The sequence below is a fragment of the Urocampus carinirostris genome, chromosome 1 (genome assembly GCF_059441175.1).
Source record: "Urocampus carinirostris isolate Australia breed hairy pipefish chromosome 1, RoL_Ucar_1.0, whole genome shotgun sequence".
NCBI lineage: Eukaryota > Metazoa > Chordata > Actinopteri > Syngnathiformes > Syngnathidae > Urocampus > Urocampus carinirostris.
The window spans coordinates 35,398,187-35,425,571 of NC_142349.1; the positions used below are offsets into that span (position 1 = coordinate 35,398,187).

General features: G+C 38.5%; 1 protein-coding gene across 1 annotated transcript; it reads right to left on the reverse strand.

The window, feature by feature from the left end:
* Positions 1-1,882: 1,882 nt before the first annotated feature.
* Positions 1,883-27,367, reverse strand: rab6bb (RAB6B, member RAS oncogene family b). Its single transcript, XM_088336763.1, has 8 exons — positions 27,079-27,367; positions 21,461-21,519; positions 21,005-21,058; positions 10,254-10,359; positions 7,511-7,622; positions 7,351-7,444; positions 4,504-4,570; positions 1,883-3,225 (listed from the first exon to the last, which is right to left on the reverse strand). The coding sequence occupies exons 1-8, from the start codon at positions 27,146-27,148 to the stop codon at positions 3,161-3,163; spliced, it is 627 nt and encodes a 208-aa protein (XP_088192889.1). The 5' UTR covers positions 27,149-27,367; the 3' UTR covers positions 1,883-3,160.
* Positions 27,368-27,385: the final 18 nt, after the last annotated feature.

The following is a 27,385-nucleotide window of genomic DNA, read 5'->3' on the forward strand; positions in this document are numbered from 1 at the left end:
GCTCATTTTTGAAGAGCAGGTTGAGGCTTTTTACCCAGAAAAACTAGTGACAGAATGTTGAAGGTGTTGTATCTGAGACAGATCAGAAGGTTTCTCCTGCTACTAGTAACCATTGAAACCAGTACTCTCTGATTCACGTGGAGGAAGTAGCACACCTACGACCCAGGTGTGTTTCATTGTACAATATCACCTTGCTTTTTCGAGTGGAATACATAATGAGGGGAAAGATGTCATCAACTTCATCTCACAAGGGGATATAATATTCAACAATTGCAGAGTGGAACATCACATAAATCGAAGTCCAGCTTTCGAACCTGGGAACAAAATACAATTAATTTCTTTAGGCATATGTTGAGTTGTGTGAAGAATATTAACCCAAAGACGACGGGTCCATTGTCTGATGAAGAACGCTACGTTCAACTGTAGGACCCCTTTAATGACTAAAGTTTACCTTAATAGTAGATTTACAGTCAGTTATGGACAGCCCTTTTTTGTACAAGAATGATTGTAAACTCCCTCAGTAATCACGTTTGTGAACTCTTACAGACATTTCCTGTAGCATAATAATTCTCAGGATATATTTGTCAATAAAGCCTTCGCTCATAAAAACTGCTCAGCTTATTTTCAGAACCCATCATCTTACTACCTGAAATCAAACTAACACATGGAAGAAGAAAAAAACCTCAAAAACAATGACTCCGTTGTCCATAGTTTATTTTTGCTCGCATGGAGGTAACCCACATAAGTGGAGAATCTAATTTGGGGGATTCATATTTGAAGCACAAATAATAATGTCACAATAATTTTAATAAGGCATTTGCATAGAGTTTTGTCTAACTTTTGCTCATTTTCTACTGTCATTACTACTCGGTGCTTTATCACATTATTGGGTTATTTTGTAAACAAATCATTCATCATGTCCTGTGGTCTTGCTTCACTTCAATCCTTGATGGGTGTTTGTATTCACCTACAAAACACAACTGAATCCAGTTATGTTGGTGTCATCTGAAGCACAGAGTACAAGGATGCAGAACTCCTCACCTAGATTTTCTTCCGACAGCATGAACTCGTATCCACGCCGAATTTACAACTGTAAAATAAAATACTGAAATAAGCGATTCAGCTTATTTGCACATATTTAGTTGTGTGTCACCATTAGCAAATGTTAGGCATGTGGGGGAGGTGGGCGTGGCTTATAGAGGAACAACAAACAAACGGCAAAAAATCAATGTGGCAACTGTGAGCACAAAATTTACAGTAAAAGTGTGCTGAATTTTGGTCTTTTTATTTGTTAAATTATTTTGCAATACGCCATGCCTGGAGGAAAAAAAAAAATCTTGGGCAGTAGCCAAAAACGGCGAAGGAGATCTTAGAATGATTTTAAGCTCAGTAGCAAAATAGAAATGGAATGTTATCGCTGAGTGTTCGTTTGCACCCAACACTGGTCATATGTAAGGGGTATATTAGTCACCCCTGAGGGACACCTTAATCCCTTCAACTAAATCCACTACTAAAGTAACTGCCTCAAGACTCAAGACAGGATCTGGTAACATGATGTCCATCCAAGGGAATACCTTCAAGCATGGAAACAACAAAAGCTTATTTCCAGCTAAGTTCCCCCCTACAATGCAAAGTAATTAATTATCAAACTATGTATTAGTTTATTATTTATTTATGGTTGATTTCAAAACACAAAAAATGTAAAACAATAATGTAAAATACGACCTCTGTACAATGACTCATGACATCAAATCAAAACAATGTAACAAAAAATTATAAATACATTGACAAATAAGTATCAAGCGGAACAGACTTTGTGCATGAAACTCATAAATAAAAAAACATTAAAGCAATATAATCGAAATACACATTAAGAACAAAGGTAAGTTAAGTGCTTTATTCAAAATAAAAATAAAAACTAAATACATTCAAATTAAATATGAGTATCCTTGCAGATGAAGATGTGGCTCCCCCACCCCCAAACAGTAGAAAGTGAAAAGTTGTGAGGGAATAAAAATCAAATTATGAATAAATAAAAAACAAAAAATAAGGCTTCACTTAGTAAGGCATGATATATCAATATCTTCAAATTTAAAAAGTATTTATCTCGACTGAATAAAATCTAATACGTCTATTACAGTTTTGGTTATTTTCTTCAGTGTCGACCTTTCTTGTTCTAGCATTTCTGCTAATTATGGAGCTGTGCATTGAATGGTGGAAAATCACATATGAGACTATGTTAGTGTTGCAAGTTGGGAGAGTAGAGCCCCTTAATCTCATTTATTAATCATGAAACATTATTACATTATTCATACTGGTGAACAAGGACCACTTGTACAGAGAGGACGTTCACAACATACATATTACATTACTATATACAGTGCAGTGCATTACAGTGGATCGTTATATGTGTTCTTTTTCTCCCAGGATGAAGGGACAGAGAAGGATTAAGAATTAAGAGAAGACAGGGTAGGAGAGCAAGGTTTCAAAATTTTTCGTGTACATTATTATAATTAATGTTATTAATATTGATATTTTAATGCACAGTACGATTTCTATAAAAGTCGAACCCAGCGAGAAAAAAAATTCACAGCTACCGTTATGTGAGCCTACAGGAAGTTGTGTGAGATGCCATAATGCTATCGAGAGAAAGACAGAGAGAGATGCTAAAAAACATTCCGAGAGTAGTCAGGCCGGGTCTTCAAAATTAAAGAAATGAAACCAATCGATCATAAATCGGATCAGCGTGCATGCGTGCTGCAGACATTCAGTCGTGTTCCGCCATTTCACAAGCCCCTCGCCCAAAACTTTCCTTTTATGCTCAGGCATCATTTTTGGTGTTTTCCCCGTTTATATATAAAAAATACAAAACATAACAGCGAAAAGAAACAGGTCTTCCTTTGTGATTTCCCTCCGACCAAAACTGCTTTTGTGTTCCTTTTCATTTTCTTTGTGTGCCCTCCTTACATATTGACAAAGTATACAATATTTTACAACTGAACAACCGATTGAGAGGGAAAGTTTGATGTGTCCAATTAGAGACATCCTATAGTACATCCAATTGGAGTCAGAGTCAACTGTAGGCTAACGAGGAAGTAGTTTAAGCAACACAACAAGCCAATGGCGTGAAGGGAGCAGCTGCCAATCACAGCTCGCTATATTAACAAGAGCACCCGGCTTCGGGGACGTTTGGCTCCGCCGGCTTATCCAGCTTGATGTCAATCACTGAGAAACGATCGCTTAAGGAAAAACAACAGGCACCAGATATACTGAAAACCACAGTAGATGTCTATTCAATTTGTATCTAAATTACTCAGTAATTCCCAATTTGCGTATGTGACTTATAGGTTGCAATTCAGCTGAACCGATTTTGTTGAAAATTTACACAGGTATACCTAAGGCCTCCACTAGCGTCTTTAGCTGGGTTTCGTGTCAAGGCACCAACAGTAATTATACCAACAAAATCAATAAATATCTGATTTTGCGTGATTTGCTTTCATGGGTACTGTAACGCCCTCTGGTGGCAAAAATGTGTACTGCGGCTCTTGGGTAATACAAAATCCACTTCTAATGATGATGTTGCACTTGCCTTTCCCTTGTAATCAGACTATACTATGTATCCATACTATCTATCCGTACATTTTGAATGGTTTACACAATACGTGTGAGTTTGTGACAAACACTGTGGTAGCCAAGTCAAACTCAGATTGGCCCTGGGACCTTTAGGTTCTCAGGTGGGCCGGATCAGTAAATAAATCTATGGATTTTGCTTTGTCCTATACTTTATCATTTAGCCTACTTTTGCAGCCTACCCTACAAATGATAATGGATGTTTTTCAAGCACAACATATTTGTTCCCAACAATGAAATAAATTGGTTTTCATATTTGGCATTGAATGTGTTAACAATTTGTTTATTTTAACAGTTGCAGTTTTACACCTAAACTACCTCATGCCAAGGGGTCTTTGTATAGCAATATATTGTCTTTGTAATGAAACTAGACTGATCATCAGCTCTTTTCCTCCTAACTGCTCTCTAGTGATGGGAATGAGCATTTGGTTTGTATACGTTAGAAAAATTCAGAACTTTGGATAGGCTTGCTTATGTGGACAAACTCACAAAATGTATGGCATGCCCGATCATCTAACGGGCCAAATCCGGCTTGCGGGACGTATACTTGACATACCTGCACTGGTGAATAGTAATGCAGAGTGTACTATAGTATGTTAAACTACAGAATGTGCAACAAAATATAAATCTTATAGTATGGTAGAATGCAATATATTATTTGCAGCGTAACATAGCTTATTATAATGTTGTTAATTTATGTATAAGATATTGATTTTTTTGTCATTGAGCAGTGTGCAGTTTCCCAAGTATTCACCCTATGGTACTATATGAGGATATGTTTTTGTACTGCGATGCCAGCAAACCATTTAAAAGAGATTCAAAATGAAGGCCAATACTCATCAGTAGCTCAGTGCCAGTGTCAGTTAAGGATACTGCCTTCAGGGTTGGCGTCATCAAGACTCTCCATGCCAGGGAGAGCTGCGGCAACACGACGAAACAGCTTGGAGAAAGACAACATTTTTTTGTAGTATTAGAATCATTTTGAAATTATTGAAGACTTAGCATTGTGTTGTTTAGTACACAATGTTGCATGAAACAAAATCAGGCATGCAAATATTTTGTAAGATGACTTTGGACAACATCCCATCAGAAATGTTTATCTTACTAAAGTTCACTATGTTTTGTGTACTGTTACCCAATGCTAAATCTATTGCACCCTGTCATCCTGGAAGTGGGGTTGCCACTTGTGAGGCCCCTTCTCAAAGTTTATTTTTTCTTCATGCTGAGGTTTTGAGTTTTTCCTTGGCCGCATGTTGGTTTAAGATCAGGCCATGGCGTTATCGTAACCCTGTGCAGTCCTTTGAGACATCTTGTGATTAAGGGCTATACAAAAAATGTGACTTGACTTGACTTATCTCATACAAGGGTGGTAAGTAAACTATAGACATTTTGAAAAAGATTTGCAGAGAGATCTCGCACACAGTACAGTAGACATCTGCATGGACAAAATCGCTAATAATTATGCAACCAGGAGAAGGAAACCTTCCACTGTGCTTCAACTACAGAACCATCAGTCTTATCAGGCATGCAAGTCAAGTTATACCCAGGGCCCTACTAAACAGACTAAAAACACAGGCTGAAAACATCCTAAGCCGAACAACAGGCAGGTTTCGGGGAGGTTTCAAACCACAGTCGCTGTAAGACAAGGCAATATTCTCTCTCCAACTTTTTTCAAACATCTTCCTGTAGAGGATAATGTCCGAAGCTCTGAAGCAACACCAAAGTACAGTCAGTATTGGGGTACACAACATGACAAACCTTCGTTTTTCTGACGATATTGCCGGATTGGCAGGAGACGAACAGGACAAAGAGAACTGGTCAATCTCCTGGACAAACATAAAGCCAGTATGGGATGGAAAAAAGAAAAGTGATGACCAACAATCCCAAAGTTATCACCACCAACATCACCATCATCCACAGAGAGTTAGAACCTCTCACCAAATTTAAATACCTTGGAGGTGTCATTTCAGAAGAGGGGTCAGAACCAGAAATCATTGCCAGGATAGTTCAAACAATAGCAACACTTGCCAGACTTAAACACAACAAGGGACAAGAACATAGCATTGAAATCAAAGATAAGACTCATGCAAGTTCTGGTTATTTCCATCTCACTCTACGCTTGTGAAACATTGATCTTCACAGCAAAACCAGAAAAGAAAATCCAGATCATAAGGATGTGATGCTACAGGAATCTTATAGGCATCAGCTACATAGCCCACGTAACAAACAAAACAATTCGTAACACCATCAAAATTCACATTGAACCTTATGAAGAACAGTTGTCAACTACGCAGATGGAAACTTCAGTGGTATGGTCTTGTCACAAGATCAACAGGACTGACCAAGTTAATTCTCCAGGGCACAGTCCAAGGGGGCAGGAGGAGATGAAAACTGAAAAATAACTGGGCCGACAACATTAAGGTGCCAACTTTGCCACGACCCAAGACTAGGCTAGGGACCGTCAACAGTGGAGAATGCTGTCCAGATTTGCGTCCTCATAGGGGCCCCAACGACCCATGCCGATTCCTGAACCATGCATATAGCTACCCACTGGAGAGGGATGGGCGCAACTAGGCTGTAATTGTCCAAAACACACTACAGAAAAGGTGCCCCTACGACCCAAGGTGTTAAGGGATCTGTGAACCGTGACCCGTGTATGCTGACACATCTCCAATAACAGATGAAACTGTTAGAGCAGAAAATGATTTATTATAAATTAATATTAATCATATTGAGTCATGGTGTCCTTAGGTTAAGCATATTGTTTAAGTAATGCTCAAGCTAGCATAAACTGATTAACTTTGATAACTAGTGTTTATAGAAGGCTGTTGTGTGGCTTGTGCTGGCTAATTTTGCTAACTATCCAACATTCACTCTCCTGGTCAGTCCTGCACAGGCGAGTTAACATTGCTAATTAGGGTTGTAATATTGAAACGTGTTACTGTATTGTATATTCAGTCATAAATGTTTCTTCATTTAGAACCTTCCTTTAGTCATTTACAACTTCTTTACGTATTTAGTCGTAATTAATGCACTTCATAATCATTAATGTATTTGAGTGTGATTATTTAAAACTTGATACAAGCTTTGGATTTTGATTAATTCATTCAGTTCATTTATTTGTTATTCAATCTCTATATTGTTTGAAGTGGTGTGTTTAGTTTGCATTCAGAGTAAGGCTTTGAGTTTAACCAGTATTTCCCAGATTTGACCCAGACAAGTGGATCATGTGAAGTAGGGATCTCTCCGTTGGTTTTTCGACTGCCCCTAAAAATACATTTTAATCATAGCCTGCCCTCCTGGTATGAAAGTGATAGAGTCATTTTCTCTGCCCATTTGTGTAACCATACAAATTTGTTCTGTGCATCACATTTGCATCAATATTTTGTTTTTGTCTCATAAAAACATCAGTGGAAGTGCTCAGCTTGTTTTATTTGTAACAGCTGGATGTTAAACGAACATGTGGAGAAAGATAAGACTTTCCTTTCATTAGCCAACTTGTATGTCACTCCAGTAAATATTTTTTTCTTCCTGCAGTGAATGTAATTTGTTCCAAAGAAAGTTTCTGTTTAAATAATTTTTCGTATAAGTTACCTTATTCCAGACATTGTTGCTGACATGATCATATTTTTAATGTGATAAAATTGTATTATATAAAGAATGGGGAGAATACCTTCAGACACTGTGCTAAACTACATATAGCCTGGAAGAAAGTGTCACCTGTTTGACATTGCAGCCTGTCTTGGCGCTGGTCTCGATGAACATAACGCTAAGCTCTTTGGCCCTCTGCTCTCCTTCCTCGATGGTGATTTGCCTGATTGAGAGCACAGGGGCCATTTCCATCAGCGTTGTCCTGGTGATGACCCTCATAATGCCTTACCTCTTCTCCTCCAGGTCCGTTTTGTTGCCCACCAGCATGATGATGACATCACTTCCTCTCTCGGTCCTGACGTCGTCGATCCACTTGCAGGTTTGCTGGAACGAGTTGACGTCTGGGGAGGGATACAGTACGTTACAAACTTGTGGAGTTTTATTCGTCTTAGGTTGATTCGGTAAATGTAGCCAATTTGGTATGTTCGGAGGCTGGCCGTTCTCTTTTTCGTCACAAAAAATCAAATTAAGACATGAATTGTAATTTGACATTATACAGTAAAATAAACTAATAATCTTAATTTGACACTCCTTAGATAAGAACCATATTTTCATAGATAAAAGCTTATTCTTTAGTGTTAAATTGACTCTGTTACTGAGTACACTATAAATGTTAATGTCAAATTAACACTTAAAGAGTAAACTTTTAACAGTACCTTGGTAAACAAAGGGTCCTAATTTATGGCGTGTGACGTTATCACTGTTTATTTTACGGTGTTGCGTCAAATTACAATGTATGTCTTGATTGTTGAGGTGACGAGTGAAAAATGTTAATGTACTGAGGACACTTAAAGTAACCTGTGTTAAAGTAGCACTTATTGAGCATATGGTCGATAGTGTTAAAATATCTATAGTAATTTACTGTGTGACGCTTCATTTTTCATATGAAGAAACACATCAACATTGGCAATTAACGTCAGTAGTTATGAAACCAACATTGCAGGTAGCATGGAAATCAAATCAAAGTCAGATATACCACTGATAGCTACATTTAAAAGCTAATGTTGAATATATGATTTTTTAAGATATCTTGAACTGTTTTAGCTCTGTCAGAGGTGATGTTGGAAGCTAAATTGAATTGTAAATATAAATATTTAAATCAATTCACAGCAAGATTCTACCAGTATTAAACTTAACCAGATGCCTATGGTGAGTTGTACTCACAATGAAATTAAGGTTGAAAATTCGATCAAGCTCGCTTTGATCCCTGACACTAAATTTGCAGTCAAGCTAAGATTGAAACGTAATGCTTAATTTGCTAATTCTAATAATACTGTTATTAATACAGCCTATACTGTATAGCAAAAGTTAACTTTATGGGTTATGCTGATTGCTGAAAACAAAAAGTAATGTTGAAGCTAACAGACAACCTGACCGTAGAACGCACTGGTAAAAAAAACCCACAAAATGTTAATGTTGAAGCTACAGTAACATTAGAAAGTTAGTTTGGGTTTTGTAAACTTATTATTTTTTTAATTTATTTTTTTATATTAAAAAAATAGATAATTCTAAAAGTTTTCAGACTGAAAAGGACAAATATTGCTGTTTTACCATACATCAGAAAGAAAAAAAAGTATCACGGTACGTCTTTACACAGCGCCTCTAAACAACAAACAAAAAGATGTTTTTTTTCTAGCTATTTACGGTTCACTTGGATACTTTTGAGGTATAGTTACAGTGTATAGTAAGGGTCAGCAACCTTTTACGGTGCGGAGTACCACTTTCAAATTTCCTTGCCACACAAAGATGAATGACTCGCGCAAGATTTTTTCAATATCCAACAGAGCTGTCATTTTACACCAGTCCAAATATACAACATGGATAGACGTTTTAATCGTATAACTTATGGTTTTTAAGCCTTTTTGAACCAAGGTACACTTTTATTTATAAAAAAGTCCCGTGGCATACCGTCCGTGGAAAATGTTTAAAAATGAAGTTATGTCAAATATTTCACTGTACTACCTCATAAGCAGATAATTAGTATATGAAAAGAAGAAAATAATACTTAATATAAAAAATAATGATGTGCTTTATGTTTTTATTTTTTACAGTACAATCTTAAACCGCTTTGTTAAACAAATTAAGTTATTAAATGTACTGTGCTACCTCAAGAGCAGATAATTAGTACATAAAAAGTATATAAAAATGTACTGCCACCTATTGATATGTAGCCATTCTGACTTCAACTTTTTACCACCAGAATTGACCAGAATCAACCATTCTTCATCAACTATAAACTACAATCAAAAAACAAGTAATATGGTCAGCTACTATACCATTCATCACTGATATCTTGTTGCAGAAAATATCAAAACTTGAAATAACAGCAGCAATGCAGAAGGCACGTGGGCGCACACACGCGCGCACACACACACAGCTTTCTTTAAAATATTCGCCATCAGTAAATGTTTTTCCGTGCTTTGCTATTCAGTGAGCAATTTGTTAGATAGCTTCAGTGGTGGTGTTTTTAGCAGCGACAAAGGTTTTTAGGGTTTGTTTTTGTTTGCCGTCCATGGACTCCGTCTTGAATTCATGTTCATGTTTCGTCTCGTAATGATGTTTAACACTTTATGCGCGAGGTAAAACGCTCTCGGGGCATAAATCACAAAATAGCAAGGTCATTTTTTGCACAAATCCCCAGTCATCTGTCCACGCTGGCTGGAGAGCGCGCGATCTTTTTGCTCGAGGAGCCGTCATGATTCGTTCATTTATCGGACGTGTGTGTTTCGTTGGCTGGGTCTCTCTCTCTCTGCGAGGCGCCGGGCAAACTCACACTGAAAAACCCACGTAAAGCCTAACGTGAATCCTTTACATAACATGGCGCGCAACTGAAGATGTCTAAATTTCAGGTAAATGCGCCTTTTTTTCATTATTATTTGGCCGTGTGCTCGCGTGCCACTGGTAAACCCCTCGCGTGCCACTGTTGGCACGCGTGCCATAGGTTGCCGACCCCTGCTGTATAGGATACTCACTTGTGATGTCATAGACCACCACGGCCACTGTGGAGTCTCGTATGTAGCTCGGGATAAGGCTCCGGAAGCGCTCCTGTCCAGCCGTGTCCCAAAGCTGCAGCCTCACCTATGGATGTGCACAGTATACCACATGGGTCGGGAACCTTTTTGACCCAAAGAGCCATAAAAGCAAAACATTTTTATTTTTTTATTTTGGGGATAGAGCGCCACACCATTAATTTTAAGACAAAATTCAACAAAACCGCCAATCCCGCTAATTTGACAAAAGCAAATTATTCGCCGCAATTTATTTCACTGTGGGACATTTGGGTGATTTGATAATGTTTATGAAATTATAATAATGCCAGAGCCTGTGTTCCATATCAATATAAATATACCATGTACAAATTGTCAGTAACTTGAAAGTGTTGAAGCTCATTTTAAACGTCTGTTTTGTCCTAAAGAATGGTTTCAAAACAGGCTGCAAGCAAAGTTCTTCTGTAAACTGTAAATAAGATGCCAACATTTGGAACATGATGAAAACAAAAACAAAACTACAAGTGAAAAAAAGACAAAAAAACAAAAACAATGTTAACGTAACATGTCCGAAAAGGAATAGGAAAAAGCATATGCTTATTCAGTCCTAACCCCGACTTCCTTGATAATTGTCTTTCAGATAGATCTCTTGTGTATATTCATGTCACCGGCACTTCATGAATATACATATTTACATAGGTTCTGTGGGTGCACAGTCACTTCAACGTCATCATTATCATCATTGCTGTCTCCATAGTTTTTCAGTACACTATATAAGAGTATTTATTATAATAGTTATAATTCTCATTGGTGCTCATGGTGGCAAATCACTGTTTTGTGTTTTTTGTTGTAATAATGATGATAATGATAACAATAGTGGGAATAACAGTTGATGACAGTTATGATAATAAGAATTACAATATTATTACTAATAACAACAATTAACATTTGCTTAAACCATCCATTTGCTACATTACTCAGTTCCCATTTCCTTCCCCTCCGTATTTTGACAATATTGTTTTTTTTGGAACTGGATTTGAACATGTACATTTTTGGAGGTTGTTTGAGCCCATCCTGTACTTTGTTCCAAAGCTTCACTCCACATATAGACACACGCATACTTTTCCTGGTGGTTCTCACCGGTTGGATCTTGATGTTACTACATCCCCTCAAGTTATAGCTTCTTTTTTTTCGGGTGAATAATTTTTGGATGATCCCTGGAAGTACATCTTAGTTCACTTTGAATAGTGGTTGTGAAGTGGATCAAACAGTTTAAATAATATGGACTGCTGAAGTGGAATATTGGTGTAATCAAAATATCCTCCTTGTGCATAATTCTCACTGCACGTTTTTCGAGTATAACAAGGGGATAGAGTGAACTTTTGTAATTATTGCCCCAAACTTCTGCACAGTATGTTAAATACGGCAAAATTAGAGAACAATATAATAAATACACTGCAATGAAATGAAATGAAATGATCTGCATTTATATAGCGCTTTTCAAGTCAATGACTTCCCAAAGCGCTTTACAGTGTGCTTCACATTTCCCAATAGCGGCCGTGATCTGTGCAGCCATGTAAGGCGCTAACCTGCTTATTGGGGGTAATTGGGGGTTCAATGTCTTACCCAAGGACACTTCGACATGTAACACGGACAAGCCGGGATTCGAACTGGGATCCCTTAATCCTAAAACGATCGCTCTACCTCCTGAGCTACTGCCGCATTATAGTTTAAAAAGAATTTGGCTTTATCAATAATTAAAATGCTTTAAGACACCTTAGTTTGTATTTTTCCGATGTGTGTTTTCCAGGTAATTTACTGTCTATTGTAACTCCTACTAATTTAATTTCTGAAATAATGTCATAACCATCCATTTTCACCACCATGTGTAGATTTTGTCATGATTACCTAAGTGGAGCCACCTGGGGTAATCATCTGGCGCGCTGGAATGCGCTTCCTGATTGGTTTATGTTCCCTTTTTAAGCACGCAACGCCGAGACCTCTTCGTCTGAGGATTACTTCTGTACCCCGTATGACTCTCCCGATTACCTGTGCCTTCTTGACCTGTTTACCTGATTCTGCCTGCCTCCGATCCGACCTGCTTCCGATCCGACCTGCTTCCGTCCCACGCTACGATCTTCTCTCCAGTCCCGGTAAACTCGACCTGCTCCCGTCCCACGCTACGATTGGCTACGTCTTCCGAAGTTGTCTTCACGGCGTTGCTGCTGACGTTCGACGGTCCTCGCGTCTCCCGCTAACCCTTTACGCTTCCCCAAATAAAGAATTGTACGAACGCTCTGGGGTCTCCTGCTCTGTTCTGGTAATCCTGACAGATTTGCCTTGTAATCACCGAAGAATATCACTTTAGTTTTGTTTAGATTTAAAGACAATTTATCTATATTCATCCTTGTTTTTAGGTTAATCAATTCCCTATTAATACTTGTTACTGGATTAATATAATTATCGTTGGAATAGAAAATGTTAGTTTCATCTGCAAATATGAGTAATTTTAATAGTTTTGAAAGATTAAATATATAATTAATAAATAAATTGAATAGCTTTGGACCCAGGACCAAACCCTGTGGTACTCCACAACAGATGTCCAAGTATCCAGATGTCAACTCCCCCATTTTCACATATTGTTGCCTCGCAGTCAAATAGCTTTGAATCCATCCCAAAGTTAATCCCCTGATACCATATTCTTACATTTTATTTAATATTATATTATGATTGATGGCATCGAGTGGTTTTTTTTTAAGTCAATAAATATTCCAGCTGGATAGGGCTAAGGGGGCTGTGAGGATTACATTTTTGGACTTCTCCAGTGCCTTCAATACCATACAGCCTCTGCTACGGAGTAGGAAACTGACAGAGATGAGAGTTAGCTCACACCTTGTAGAATGGATTACTGACTACCTGACAGGCAGACCCCAGTATGTGAAACAGGGGGGCTGTACATCGGACACTGTGGTTAGCAGCACAGGATCTCCGCAGGGGACCGTGCTCTCTCCTTTCCTATTCACTCTGTATACATCGGACTTTAAGTACATCTCTGAGTCCTGTCATGTGCAAAAGTTTGCCGACGACACTGCGATCGTGGGATGTATCAGAAATGGGCAGGAGGAGGAGTACAGGAAATTGATTCAGGACTTTGTCCGATGGAGCGACGCAAACCACCTGCACCTGAACACCACCAAGACCAGGGAGATGGTGGTGGACTTCAGGAGAACTAGAACTCACCCGGTTCCTGTAACCATCAAAGGAGAATGTGTAGAATTTGTCCAGACCTACAAATACCTGGGTGTGCAGCTGGACAACAAACTGGACTGGACTGCCAACACAGAAGCTCTATGTAGGAAAGGCCAAAGCCGAATTTACTTCCTCAGAAGGCTGGCCTTCAAAATCTGCAAAAAGCTCCTGAAAATATTCTTTGAGACAGTTGTGGCAAGCGCCCTCTTCTATGCGACATCGTGTTGGGGAGGCAGCGTCAAGAAGAAGAATGCCTCTCGTCTCAATAAACTGGCTAGGAAAGCGAGCTCTGTTGTGGGCACAGAGCTGGACAGCCTGACAACAGTAGCTGAGAGACGGGCACTGGAAAAGCTGCGGTCAATCATGGACAATCCATCGCATCCACTACACAGCATTATCTCCAGACAGAAGAGCAGTTTCAGCGACAGACTGCTGTCACTGTCTTGTACTACGGACAGACTGAAGAGATCTTTTCTTCCTCATGCCATGAGGCTCTTTAACTCTACCCGGCAGAGTAAAAGCCCACATTAAACCACACCCCCTACATTGCATATTACCGAATTTTATTGCAATATGTATTCTGTGTAGCACTATTTAGATATTCTATACAACACGCTACAGTGGGCATTTGCACGTCACATTGGGTATTTGTATATTGTATTCTTTTTGCTTTATTATTGTGTTGTTCTCAGCTCAGGGATGCTGCTGGAAATGTGAATTTCCCTGCGGGGATGAATAAAGTATCTATCTATCTATCTATCTATCTATCTATCTATCTATCTATCTATCTATCTATCTATCTATCTATCTATCTATCTATCTATCTATCTATCTATCTATCTATCTATCTATCTATCTATCTATCTATCTATCTATCTATCTATCTATCTATCTATCTATCTGTCTGTCTGTCTGTCTGTCTATCTATCTATCTATCTATCTATCTATCTATCTATCTATCTATCTATCTATCTATCTATCTATCTATCTATCTATCTATCTATCTATCTATCTAAAATCATGTTAACTTTCGTCAATTAATTCATGCTTGTCTTTAAATTTGTTAAGTCAATTATAACGTTTCTCTAATATTTTGGAGAACTGAGGAAGCAGACATGCCAGTCTGTAGTTTGTGAAAATTTGTTTCCATTTTTGTACATTTTTTAACTTCCCTGTGAAAAATGATTGATTTTATACGTAGGTTATTGGTTTTACAATGATATGTATAATCTGCTTATGAAATACCATATTTATGTAAAAACAATTAGAAGTTTTATTTTCACATTTGTTTACCATGTCTATTATTTCTTATTCAGTCACTCCAGACGGAAACATGGTCTATGAGTTTTTTTTATCAGTGACTCAAAATCTAGGGGGTATTTGAAGCTAGTTCTGGTTCAATATTTACAAAAAAAACCATTACTATTTTCCTCAATTTCATTGAAATTATAATTGTCACTGTTCTTATCGATGAAATAGGTCGGATATGCATGACTTATATGATTACCTTTTAAAATGGTATTTAATATTTCCCAAATGCCTTTAAAATTGTAATTTTCTTATATAATAGATTAGTATAATAAAATGTCCTACTACCTTTTAGTATGCTCGTTTAGTTTTTATACGTATTGTATCGGAATTTGGCTACTTTAATGGATTTTCCATAAAAAGTGTTTTTTCTTTTTTCAAGCATAGTATATACCCTTACTTATCCAGAGGTGCATTACTGGCTTATTATTTATATTAATTTGATTCATTTGACAATTTTTATTATATTTTGTACTGAATATTTCCAAACGCACTCATATGTACTATATATTGTATTTCAGTTTTGTTTAATTAAGTGATTCAATTGTCTTTTCATTTCTTACACGTTTATAATTATATTCTATGGTTGATTTTTGTATGGTAACCTTATCATCATACACTGTTAAGTCTGGCAGGTGGTCAGAAATATTACAAACCAATAATACAATAACGTTTACATATTATTTGTAAAGATATTGTCAATAGGGGTTGCACTGAGTTGAGTAATTCTACTGGGACTTGCAATAGTTCGATATAAACTCATTCTGTACATTCTGTTAATATAGTCAGCAGTGTTTTTATAGTTGTTTTGATTCATTAGGTTAATGTTGAAATCTGTACAAATGAATAGTGTTTTGTTGCTGAATATGTCTTTTCAGCCCAATTTTAAAAGTTTCTAGACTTAAACCCGATGATCTGTTTTCACAACTGACTATAATACTTCTCTTTTTTTTGTTTATAATTTCTAATGTTAAGCATTTAAGTAAATCCTTGATTGCCAATGACATATTTTGTATTAATTTAAATTTCAATCTCTTGTGCACATATATAGTGACCCCTCCACCTGTTTTGTTTGATCTATCTACATTGTATCAATTATGTCATGATTACTGATGCAAGGCACCTGAGTCTGCTCCTTTGGCGCCAACTGCCTCGGACGCTGATTGGCTGCTTGTCTCTTTTTAAACCCCCATCTTCCTGTCATCCGTTGTCAGTCCGTCTGCAAACCAAAACTACGCCAGGCAAGCCTTCCGACCCTGACTTTCTCCTGTTCTGATTCCTGTTTGATTCCCGGCTCCAACCCATTTTCTAAACTCGACTACATTTTTGCTCCTCCGTCCCGGCCACCGATATGTGTTTCCCCGCTCTCGACACTGCCATCGCTCGTCACGGAAATACCACTTCCGCGTCTGGCAACCTGCTCCCCTCGACTCGCGGTCTACGGATCGTGTTTTACTATCCTTTCCCTTCTTCCTAATAAAACTAAGAGAAACGCACGCAAGTGGGTCCTGTCATCATTCTGGTCCTGACAAATGATAATTTTTTAATTCCAAATCTACTCCCTTTTCTTCATTGAAGCAAGTTTCGAAAACTGCAGTAACACTTAATGGCTTCTCAAACTGCTGCAAGTATTCTGTAATTGTTCCAGAGTTTGCATACATACTTCTTGAAATTATAGTTTGACTATAGTTTGAATTCGCCTTTGTATGATTTTATCCTCAAAATTGCCTTAACAAAGCCAGAGATTACATCCAGGTGCTGTTTGTATTCTTGCAACAATCCTGTTGGGGCCCGCTGACTGTCCATCACCTTGGTGAAGTGCCGGGAAGCCTGCTCAATAGTTTTCCTCCCTACATTCTTTTCTTTTCTTTTCCTTGCTGCTCATTTATTATGCTCACACGCCATCTAGTGATCAGTATGATTCACTTCATTTAAACAAGTGTTTTCTGTCTAAACTAATCAGATTATTTTCTTGTATTCATGTGTTGTTCTATGCCTGTGCTTTTCAGTAAACGAGTCTCTAGCCACAGGTGAAGCATGATTCCTTCCAATTTTGGAAACACACACCTTCGATGGAAAGGCTATCCAAAAGCTAAATCTCCGACTCAGCGTGTGTTCTTTTCTTCATCCTAATCCTAATTTCAAGTTTTAACCTTGACACTTTTACTATTGAGGTGAATCATTGAGACTTTCCCTTGAGATTTAATAGTACTATTATTATCATTTTCAGTGTATTACTTGCCATCACTCGGAATAGATGATAGGAACTGGTTTTAATAGATAGATTTGATAGGTCTAATAGATCATCCAGTCCTAAACTATTATAATTAGTGTGCTCGAAATCATTATCATGGTCCATCATTTCAATTGTGTCATCATCAGTTGCAGTTGTAGAGTATGAGTACTTTCAGTCATGGTTGTAAGTTGATTGCAGTTGATTGAAGTTTCAGGGTAATTCTCTGTGTGATTTGAATATTTGTTCAAACCTTACAATTAGGTGTCACAGACCAGAAAGGGACACAGGACCCAATAGCGCTCGTTTTCTCAGAATTTATTAATAAAGAGGGAGAGCAGGGCTTGCTTCCACGATCCGATGGTTGACGAACAAGAGGAGCAGGAGATGCGGAAGTGGCACTTCCGTGTCTAGCGAGGAGGGTCGAAGGCAGGCGGGAATTACAAGTCACTAGCCGGGACTGGAGAGCAAGGGCGGTGTCAAGTTCGGAATCGAGATCGGCAACAGGAGACAGGCAGGTAACGGGGCAAAACAGATCGAATAACAGGCTGGCAGAACGGGGCAGAGTCAGGTTGGCAACGAGGATCAGGCAGAGAAAAGCAGGGCAGAAACAGAGTCTGACGTAAGAGCTTACCGAGCGGGGGTCAACGGTTCGCATATCGATCTGACGGGGATCTCTTAGAAGTCAGGGGTTTAAAAAGAGTACATCAGCCAATCAGCTGTCCGGGCTGTTGGCGCCAATTAAGCAGTCGCAGGTGCTCTGAATCGGCAATCATGACATTAGGTTTATGATGATCCTTGATACTTGTCCAGTTCCTCAATGTTCCTGATGAGCAACACTTAGGCTTACTCTGCTGTTCCATTTCATTCAATGAAAATTTTACACTTTTTGGTCGATGTGTCTTGAATTTTTCCCTGCTTTTTCCTCTTTTTCCGGCATTTTGTTTTGGCAAAGTTAGTTAATGAAAGTGTTCGAGCCTTTCAGCTTCCCTTCTATTTTTAACAGTGCAATTTTGTGTTTTTCTGTTGACAAAACTCATAACCAACGGTGGTTTGGCGCTTTCATTTCTCCGGGGCAGAGGTGGGCACGCGATGTTGATGCAGTCCACTTCAATTCCTTTGGACTGAGGCAAGGCAGCTACCTGTCACACGACAGAGCTGGTCTCCGGTTCACTAGGTTGAACGCTGTTAACTGCGGTCACCGCATGTGTTTATGACCAGGGTTTGATGTTAAGCCCGGTCACAATCGCATCATTCATCTTTGTGTATCGGTCTGATTCCGCCACTCTGCTCTTCAGATGTACCAGGCACTGATCTTTGTCAGCTTTCTGGATCTGGCCTCACCTCCTCCATTAGGTCCAGGATGACATTCTGTTTCAGTTTCACATGCTCAATCTCCGCTGCTAAAAATTCCAGTGTGTTTTTTTTTTTTTCATCTCCTTCCTCAGTTGTAAGTGCCTTTTTAGGACCCATAGGGAGTTGCTTTGAGCTTTGATAATCTTAAATGTTATTTTGTTTTTATAGCAAAAAATGAGCTCAAAAATCTCCAGTCCATGTTGTGCGTCTGACATATTTGGAGAGAAGCCAGTGCTTTGTGTTGTGCAAAGCTGCGTCCATCTCTACCTCCCACCCAATCAAATTTTTCTGGGTGCTTTACTGGCATTTATGGGTATGGGTATTTACAGTTTGTTCTGTGGGTTTACATCATAAAGTGTCACAACAGTAAGTATATATTGTTTAATGAGCTTCCATATAAAGGATCACTTAGCGATGTAAAGACAAAATGGGGTATGTTCATGTGACACCGTGATTGTAAACTGCATATGAGACAGTGCCCTATATGTACTGGACCAAACCCTACTAATATCAGTGTTTCTTCGGCTTTGCATGGTTTATGATATTAATAGTTAAATCTACATCTGGAACAATTCGGAAAAATTACTAATGTCTCATCACATCCAAATGTACTCATGAAAAGAGCCATATCAGGCTCGCAAACCATAGGTTCCTGTACCCTGGTAAACCGTTTGGCCACTCATCAACTATAGTGCTTCATGAAAAGAAGCACTCACAAACCATAGGTTCCTGTACCCTGGTAAACCATATGAGCCACTCATTCACTATAGTGCTTCCTCCGCCCAAAAAAGGGGAGAAAGAAAAGAAGGAAAAAAAAGAGTCATCCAAAAAGCTTAAACACACTGATGCTATTAGCAGCCCGAATAACCTTCTACTAATCGCGTTATAGACAGAAATGGAATCCAATCATGGATTAGTCAAAGTGAAGAACTGGGATTTAATTTCCATCCTACTTCACTTGAATGAGCCTAAAGAAAAAAATAATCCTAAAGCATGTTGTACTCACTCGAATTTAAAGATGTTTGTACCCTTGTATATGTAAAATCTGTTGATCGAATTGTCCTAAAGTATTCATCCTGTGTGTTAACTTTGACAAACTGGGGTCAACTGGCCTATTGAATTTCTAAAGTGGGACATATAAACATTCTAAATCGGGTAAAAATTTCAGCATTTTCATCTGTATAGGTAAAAAGTTTAGAGTATTTTCCTGGGCTTCACGGTTGGTATTTAGTGTTTTCCCCCTTCCACAGATGCTGTAGATCAATTCAACATTTATGATCTCGAACCCAAAATGTTAGGCCAAGCCACAAATTTCACAACTGCATCATGAAATACATTACATACATAGTATTAGGACAAGTGTGATTATTTGTTTACCATTTCTTATCAACTCAGCAAAGCCATAAGTGACAGATTTCTTGACCACATCAATTAAAAAAACAAGTCAAGTAAAATTATACAGGGCAAAAATGAATTACTATAAATTACCTTACTTGCAGTCGTTGTAGCTTATTTTAAGTATATTTTTCGTATTTAATACAGTTTCATATTGATTTTACAATTGTTTGAATTAGAATATCCCTAAAATAAGCAAAGATATCTTGATGGCAAAGGGGGATTTTGCTCATTTTGACAAAAATTTTAAACTAACATTAAAAAACACTCAAATTTAGCTATCTGCCAGAGAACTCAGCTCATTTTAGGTATTTTTTTCAAAAATTATGTTGTAATTGTTCTTGAAAAATTACTCTTACATTAAGCAAATTATTCTGCCAAAGGGGTAAGACTTTTAAGGGTCAGTGTGTATTATCTATCCAGTAAATATCACTGTATGGTGTAGTCCAACCAAACACAAGTGCTAAAAATCACAAGGGAGAAAACAAACTACGGAGACTAAAAGTACCCAAAAAGCACAATTTTTTTGCCGAGTTATTTGTCACATATTTGGTACCCGTAGCAGCAACATGGCGGAGAGTGATGTCAGCTCCTTCTAAGTGAGGCACATGTTATCTAAAAGATATGCATTTTATCTAATAGTTTGTATGTATTGTATTGTTTTCCAAGGTATGTAGAGCCTTTTTATGCTTATTTTTTTTAATCAATATTGATGTTGTTGTTGTTTTTTACCATTAAAAGGTCCTACATAATACATACTGACCCTTTATTGCTGCTCATGAATCTTATTATTTTTTTCAAAGTAGAACTTTACCCCTTCCAATCAAAGTCACCAAAGGTGAATATTCAGATTGATGATCTTGCTGTCTGGCTGTGTTAAGGAATATTTTATTATTATAGATTTTTGCCCTCTACCAAAGTCTTGTATAACCAAAAACACAGACGATCACAATTGTTAATCCAGAATGCGCGACACTCGCAATGACGAATTAAGTCTTTTTCCACCCCTGCCAAATCAGCAAATGACAGATGATCTCTTCTTCAAAAGAAAATCCGAGAATTTATATGTTTATGTTCAGAATGTTTTCCTACACTTTTTTCTTGTAAGTCGGCGAATCGCCCACGTGACAAACGTTAAATCTGTTCTTTATTTTAGGTCACAACGTCATGCTAAAACAAAAACTAGGCGCCTTACTGTCCGGTCCTCCAAATACATGGTCTTTGATAGAAAGTCAATCCCAATGGTGGCCTGCGGAACACAAGGAGAAAGGTTCATTTGCAACTTCATTAATTCAACACAGCTAAAGATAAATAGCAGGCAGAGCAATAAATCTGACTGAATATGCTTCACTTTAATAGTCTTCTTTAGGATTTAATCACACCAGCCAAGGACGAGATAAATCCATATTCATTCATTCAGACGATATTACTTCTCTAGCTGAGTTTGATAGCGATGGAATTCCACCGAGATTACTGACGTATAAAATATTTCATATACAAAACAATATCAAATCTGGAAAGATGGCTGTATGCATATAACATTTGCAATGTGCTCCCATGATAGTAGATAAGATTTGTGTTCCGAATATGATTGCAAACAAAAATATTACATTTGTATTTTATCTACTTCAAGTACCGTTTTATGCCTCACCTGGTACGTGTTGTCAAAACTGTCATACATAAATCTGGTAATGAGAGACGTTTTTCCCACTGAAACATAGAAGAAGAATAAAAAAAAAGGTTAATTGATCAGGAGTGTCAGCAACAGGTTTTAAAATCAATTTAATAACAAAGCAAGACTATTTAAATTTTGTGTAATGTATAAATGCATTAATTATCGCTTATAACGTTTCTGTGTATGTGTATCGTGGTTTACTTTTCGCGGTTTCAATACTTTGCGGATTGAGCATTGTGTTCTGCAGCAAACACACAGCAAATGCTATTATGGGGGCAGGTCCTCGTGGGCTGTTCGTGTCTGTGTGTGTGTCTGTTGGGTATGTGTGCCCGTCTGTGATAGGCCTGTGTAAGTCAAAGAGCAGGGTGGGCGCACAAGTCAATAGATCCACCCTGAGAGAAACTGCAAAGCATGGCTAGAGCTAGTATTCTAGCGGATTGTTACATCGATAAGAAATGAATCAATTAAATCGGACTCTGAGGAATGTCCGATGAGCGCAAAGAAATGCTGATCACCACCGTGTGCTCCGTCGATTTTTATCGGGTTCGGCGAGAGACCGAGGCGGTGTCAGGAGAGAAAGCATTAGCGGTGCTGTAGGTCCAGCCTACTGCGGTTAGGCAAGAAACAACTCTGGCGTCCCAACCCCCGAGGAGCCTGTATCTCACCAACAGCAGATCCATTACCCATAAAACAGATGACCTCGAGCTACAACTCATGGGAAACATTTGCACAACTTTGCTTTTCATTTTTTTTGCCTAGCCTTTCACAAGGATTATGTTTTTTTTTGTTAGTATCCATAGCAGCAAAATGGCAGGCAATTATGTCAACCCCTACGTTATGAAAAATAAATATACATTTCACGACCCAGGACTCTTTCTAAAAAATGCACATTTAAATGATCGTCCATGTATTTATGCTATTTACTCAATCTATATCTTTTAAATAAATGTTTTTTTAGCCCCTAAGAGGCGCTAAATAATTCACATTGTCCTTTTGATTGTTGGTCAGTCACACTACTAATATAAACGTTTAGTCTTTCCAGATGCAGAGAACAAATGAAATGTGATGAATATAGTTTGACAAATGTAGCAGAAATGTACTCCTAATGCTGAAACATGATTTCTTTTGTTTGTCAGTAATGTGAATTTGTTGTCAAAAGTAATGAGCACTGACTTGCTCCCTCATATCTTTCAGATTTAATTTCCCCCTATGTTCCGGTCCGGAGCCTTTGCTCTGAAAATGCTGGTCCACTAGTGATCCCAAGAGCCAAGAAGAGAACCACATGTTCGAGTGTTCTCCATTCGGGCCCCGATGTTGTGGAATGCTCGGCCTCCTGAGATTCGATCTGCAACCTCAGTGAAACTGTTTAAATCTAGGCTTAAAACACATTTCTATTCTATAGCTCATGAATGACCTATATTTCCTATTGATGATATCTGTGTATTCATTGTTATGACAACATCCATTGCAGCCTTGTCATCCTGGAGGGGGGAATTACCTCATGTGTGGTCCCCTCTCAAAGTTTTTTATTTTCCTCATGTTGAGGTTTTTGAGTTTTTCCCTGCCCTCGTGTAGGTTTTAGATCAGGGGATGGTGTAATAACAGTCTGTGGTTTGCAATAATCTGTGGTCTGTACAGCTCTTTGAGACTCCTTGTGATTAAGGGCGTCACCAATAAACATGACTTGACTTGACTTTTCGGGCAATTAAATAAAGCAATGTCTTCTATCATTCACATACATGTCAAGTTATAAGTTGGTAATTTCCTGTTCGCTGTATTTTATATGTTTTTTCAGTCATTCCAAATTGTGGACGCTGTGTTAAAATATTCTTATGAGAAAATAAATCGTAAAAACAAACTAAAAATATTGCTTTTTTTGTTACACCGATCTTGTCCGCCTATTTCGGCTCTTATACGGATTGTCACTGCTGCCTAAAATAAGCAAGACTCAATTTACTGCAAGTGAAGAAAGATTTAAGAAAGATGCTGAACAAATTATCGTTCGTGTTATTTGTTTAGTATATAAAATAAACTTTTTTAGAGACATTATCTTGCTGTGAGTAAATAGGTGCCACGTTGTGTTTGTAAGGTTTGTTATTGACTGAAAAAGGGAATTGCAATCATTTCTAAGCGAAGAAATTGGTTTGCAGGTATGTACAGTGGAACCTCGGTTTTCGAACGCCTCTCAGTTCGAACAAATCGGTTCTCGACCAAAAATTTAGAGGAATTCTTGCTTCACTTTTTGTTCAAAAAATCGGAGTTCGAACGCCGGTACGCCAGGGGCGATGCTGAGCGGCGTACGGGTGTAGATTGCCCCCACCCCTCGTGAAGAACTGTTATGACGTGACTGCGCACTTCTTTTTGCTTTCGTTTTTAATATCGGTGAACGGAGTGTTTTAACCCCTAATTAAGCCTCGGAAGAAGGTCGGTGCAAGCAGCAAAGTTGCTACAGGTGAGAAAAGAAGAGTAGTGCGTACAACTATTGCATTTAAGAAAGAAATAATTGCAAAATATGAAGAAAATGTGCGAGTTTCCCTTCTTTCGAGGGAATAGAGCATGGCTTCTGCAGACCACCACAAAGGTAAGAAATCTTATTCATAAATATTTTCTTTATCCTTTAACCGCTCACCACTTGTTGTGGAGACCCCAGTGCTAAATGACGTGTAAACGACCTGATTTTTTTATTTTTACACGTTCATGTTAGCGTAATCTTTCGTACGGAAGATTACGCTAACGCGAACGTTCGATTAGCCTGGGCTAGCTTCATGTTTACGTTCATGGTAAGCCTTCAAGGATTTGTAACAGATTAAAATGATTTTACATTACTTTTAATGGCAAAAACGATTTTCGGTGATCGACCAAATCGGTTTTCGAACAGGGTTCTGGAACGGATTATGGTTGAGAACCGAGGTTCCACTGTACATAGAACTTGGATCCTACTCTCAATACAATATAACCGCTATTACTTAATCGCTTAAAGGACTACGGATTGTGACAATTTAATTATACCGCCGTAATATGTTTTGCACAACCACGACTTTTTCATTTTAATAGCATGACTTTTATGCAATAAAGTAAAATTTCATTCTATTTCAAGCTTTAGATTACATTCTCAAAATATTTTCCCTAGTGCTCCTTTATTTTAAGAGTGGGTGGATTGACCCATACCTGGTAATTATATATACTAGTACTTGGATCAGATCTATGCTATTGTCTTGGGATTGATACTGTGCTCCCATTACAGCTATCACTATGGTAGTTTTGTTAGTTGGTTGTAAGGTTATTGCATGCATTATAACTTTAAAATTTGATCCAATTTTATTTCCACTTCATTTACACTACTGACTTTATTTTCAAATATGGTGTAATAGAAGGCATTCTGGCAGCACGGCGGCGCAGTGGTTAGCGTATGTGTGGCACAGTTCTAAGGTCTTGGGAACCTCCTGTGTGGGTTCAAATCCAGCTACCGGACCTACTGTGCGGAGTTTGTATGTTCTCCCCGTGCTTGTGTGGGTTTCCTCCGGGCACTCCGGTTTCCTCCCACATTCCAAAGACATGCATTTCAGGTGAATTGGCCGGTCCAAATTGTCCCTAGGTGTGAATGAGCAAGTGAGTTGTCTGTCCCTGTGTGCCCTGCGATTGGCTGGCAACCAGTCCAGGGTGTCCCCTGCCCACTGCCCGATGATTGTTGGGATGGGCTCCGGCACCCCCGCGACCCTACTGAGGATAAGCGGTGCAGCTAATGAGATGAGATGAGAAGGCATTCTTCTTGTCTTGCTAGCATTGCATTATATTGTTTGTATTTTTGTTACATAACTGTTTTTTGGTTTTTCTCTCTCTTGACTTTTGTTCTGAAACAGGTGTTTTGATAGAAGTGTTTCATGTTTATATGGTTAAATATAGTAGTGTGTACACCAGGGGGTCTCCAATGTGGTGCACATGGGCACCAGGGTGCCCCTTAAGGGCAGCTGAGGTGGCCCCGGACCTGTTTTGAAAAAGCTTACCAGTGCTGGGTCATTGGGATTTTCTTGTAAAATGATTTTTTTTCTGAGTTTATACAACTCTACTTCGAACATTTAACCTGGTAATAACATAGTGACAACATAGTAAAAGCAAGATAAGTTTCTTTTTTTAAAATGCATATCAAACTGGTGCTCTTTGTGCTAATAAATAACAAAAAGTGCTTGAAAATACCCCCGGTTTATATTATTTACACTTTGACTTCATATTGTACAATAGAAGGGCTTTTAGTGGTCATGTTGACTTTGTTACATTTGTACTTTCGTTACATTGCTGCTTTTTTGGTTTGATTTTCTTGATTTTTGTTTTAAAACACTTTTAATCTAAAAAGTTATATTTATTTCTATACTGTTAAGTTTTCATTGGAGTTATTTGATTAAAAAAACAATTTTTAGTGTCTAAAATATTTGTGCTGTTTTTGTCGTAGTCATAAACTAATACAAGGCGGTGAGTTTGTTATTTATTGATCAGGACATTGCTGAGCAAGAAGTATCGGTATCGGATCAATATTGATTGATACAACGCTCCATTTACTTGGATCGGATCAATACTAAAAATCTCGTTATCACCCACCCCTATTTTATTCCCCACTAGCATATTGATGAAACACCAGTAATTAAACAGTTTGTAGTAATAGAAATGAAGGAGATGTGTTGAATGAAACGTTCTTCTTAAAGTGGATGATGCCATCTGGGTGGGCCTGGCCTGCCCAATTTATTTATTTCTTTGCACTCGAGGGGGGTTTTGGGCCTGGCCTTTATTCAGCACCACAGACAGCAACGTTGCAGCACAGGGCCACGCTTAAATTGCGTGTATTGCTATTTGTTTTTAAATACTGCACAAATAAAAACAAAAACATGATGGATGCCCTCTCTGCATTTCAAAAGCATTGCCGTGATAAACTCCGTTCAGCAAGCCCGCCTCCCTTTAGCGAGGACAAGCAGTTGAGAAAATAGAAGGATGACTGCACGAAACAAGACATGGTGCACCTTGAGCCCACTAAACGGCCGATCAAATGTTGTGTAATGTCACGTATTTGGTTGGCCGCTTGTTTCAATACAGGGGACAAGCCGGAGGCTGCAGAAGAGAAGCAGACGTTGAATCGGCAGCCTTGGGTGTGTCCCGAACTGACACATTCACGGGACTCAAATACAAACAACGCCATTCAGTGACTCGATCGAGGTATCGATGACGGTACCCACACCATTATGGAGGCGTAGAAGAAATAAAAGGAAAGAAAAGAAGATCATGAAGGAAGTAAAAAGAACGATGCGTTGCGCTGGTGGTCCACTGCAGTATATCTAAACACCTAAACACCGCCCCACGGAACAGAGGGTAACAGCGACAATTGTATATTAAAAAAATATTAGTTATTGATCCCGTTTTGGGTAGGTTTTAGGCATGCCTCGCCTCGATTTTCTTCAGTCATCTTCGGTCCACACACAAAAAGCCAACACAATTAGGTGGCACGTTATCTTGCGCTACATTAAATAATTAAAGTCAGCTTTAAAAGAACAAATACATAATAAAACGCGATGTCGTGAGGGGTGGGGTGCATTGATGATGTGACTCACCGCTCTGTTCCCCCAAAAAGACGAGTTTAAATTTCCGCAGGGGGTTCCCCAAATCTCCTCCGGCCGACATGATGGCGCGTATTTATTTGATGTGATGCTCTTTTTAAGGGCGTTTTTTTTTGCAGTAAAATAAAATGTCTCAACGTCACTTCCAACTCAAGCTGGCACGTAGCAGCGTGGTAAGAGCGAGGAGGAGGAGGATGAAGATGTTGATGATGTTCTCCGCTCCGAATGATGAGAATGCAGCTTGGCGTTCTCCTGTCAGCTTGCTTTCGCCTGTGCGCATGCGCGACCTCACCTAGTTTCA

Coding starts and splice junctions, on each gene's coding strand:
- rab6bb (XM_088336763.1), bottom strand. CDS start 27,148: ATGTCGGCCGGAGGAGATTTGGGGAACCCCCTGCGGAAATTTAAACTC. Junction 10,360..21,004: donor TGTATTTGGAGGACCGGACA/GTAAGGCGCCTA, acceptor GCACATCCATAG/GTGAGGCTGCAGCTTTGGGA. Junction 7,623..10,253: donor GGTGGTCTATGACATCACAA/GTGAGTATCCTA, acceptor ATCCCTCCCCAG/ACGTCAACTCGTTCCAGCAA.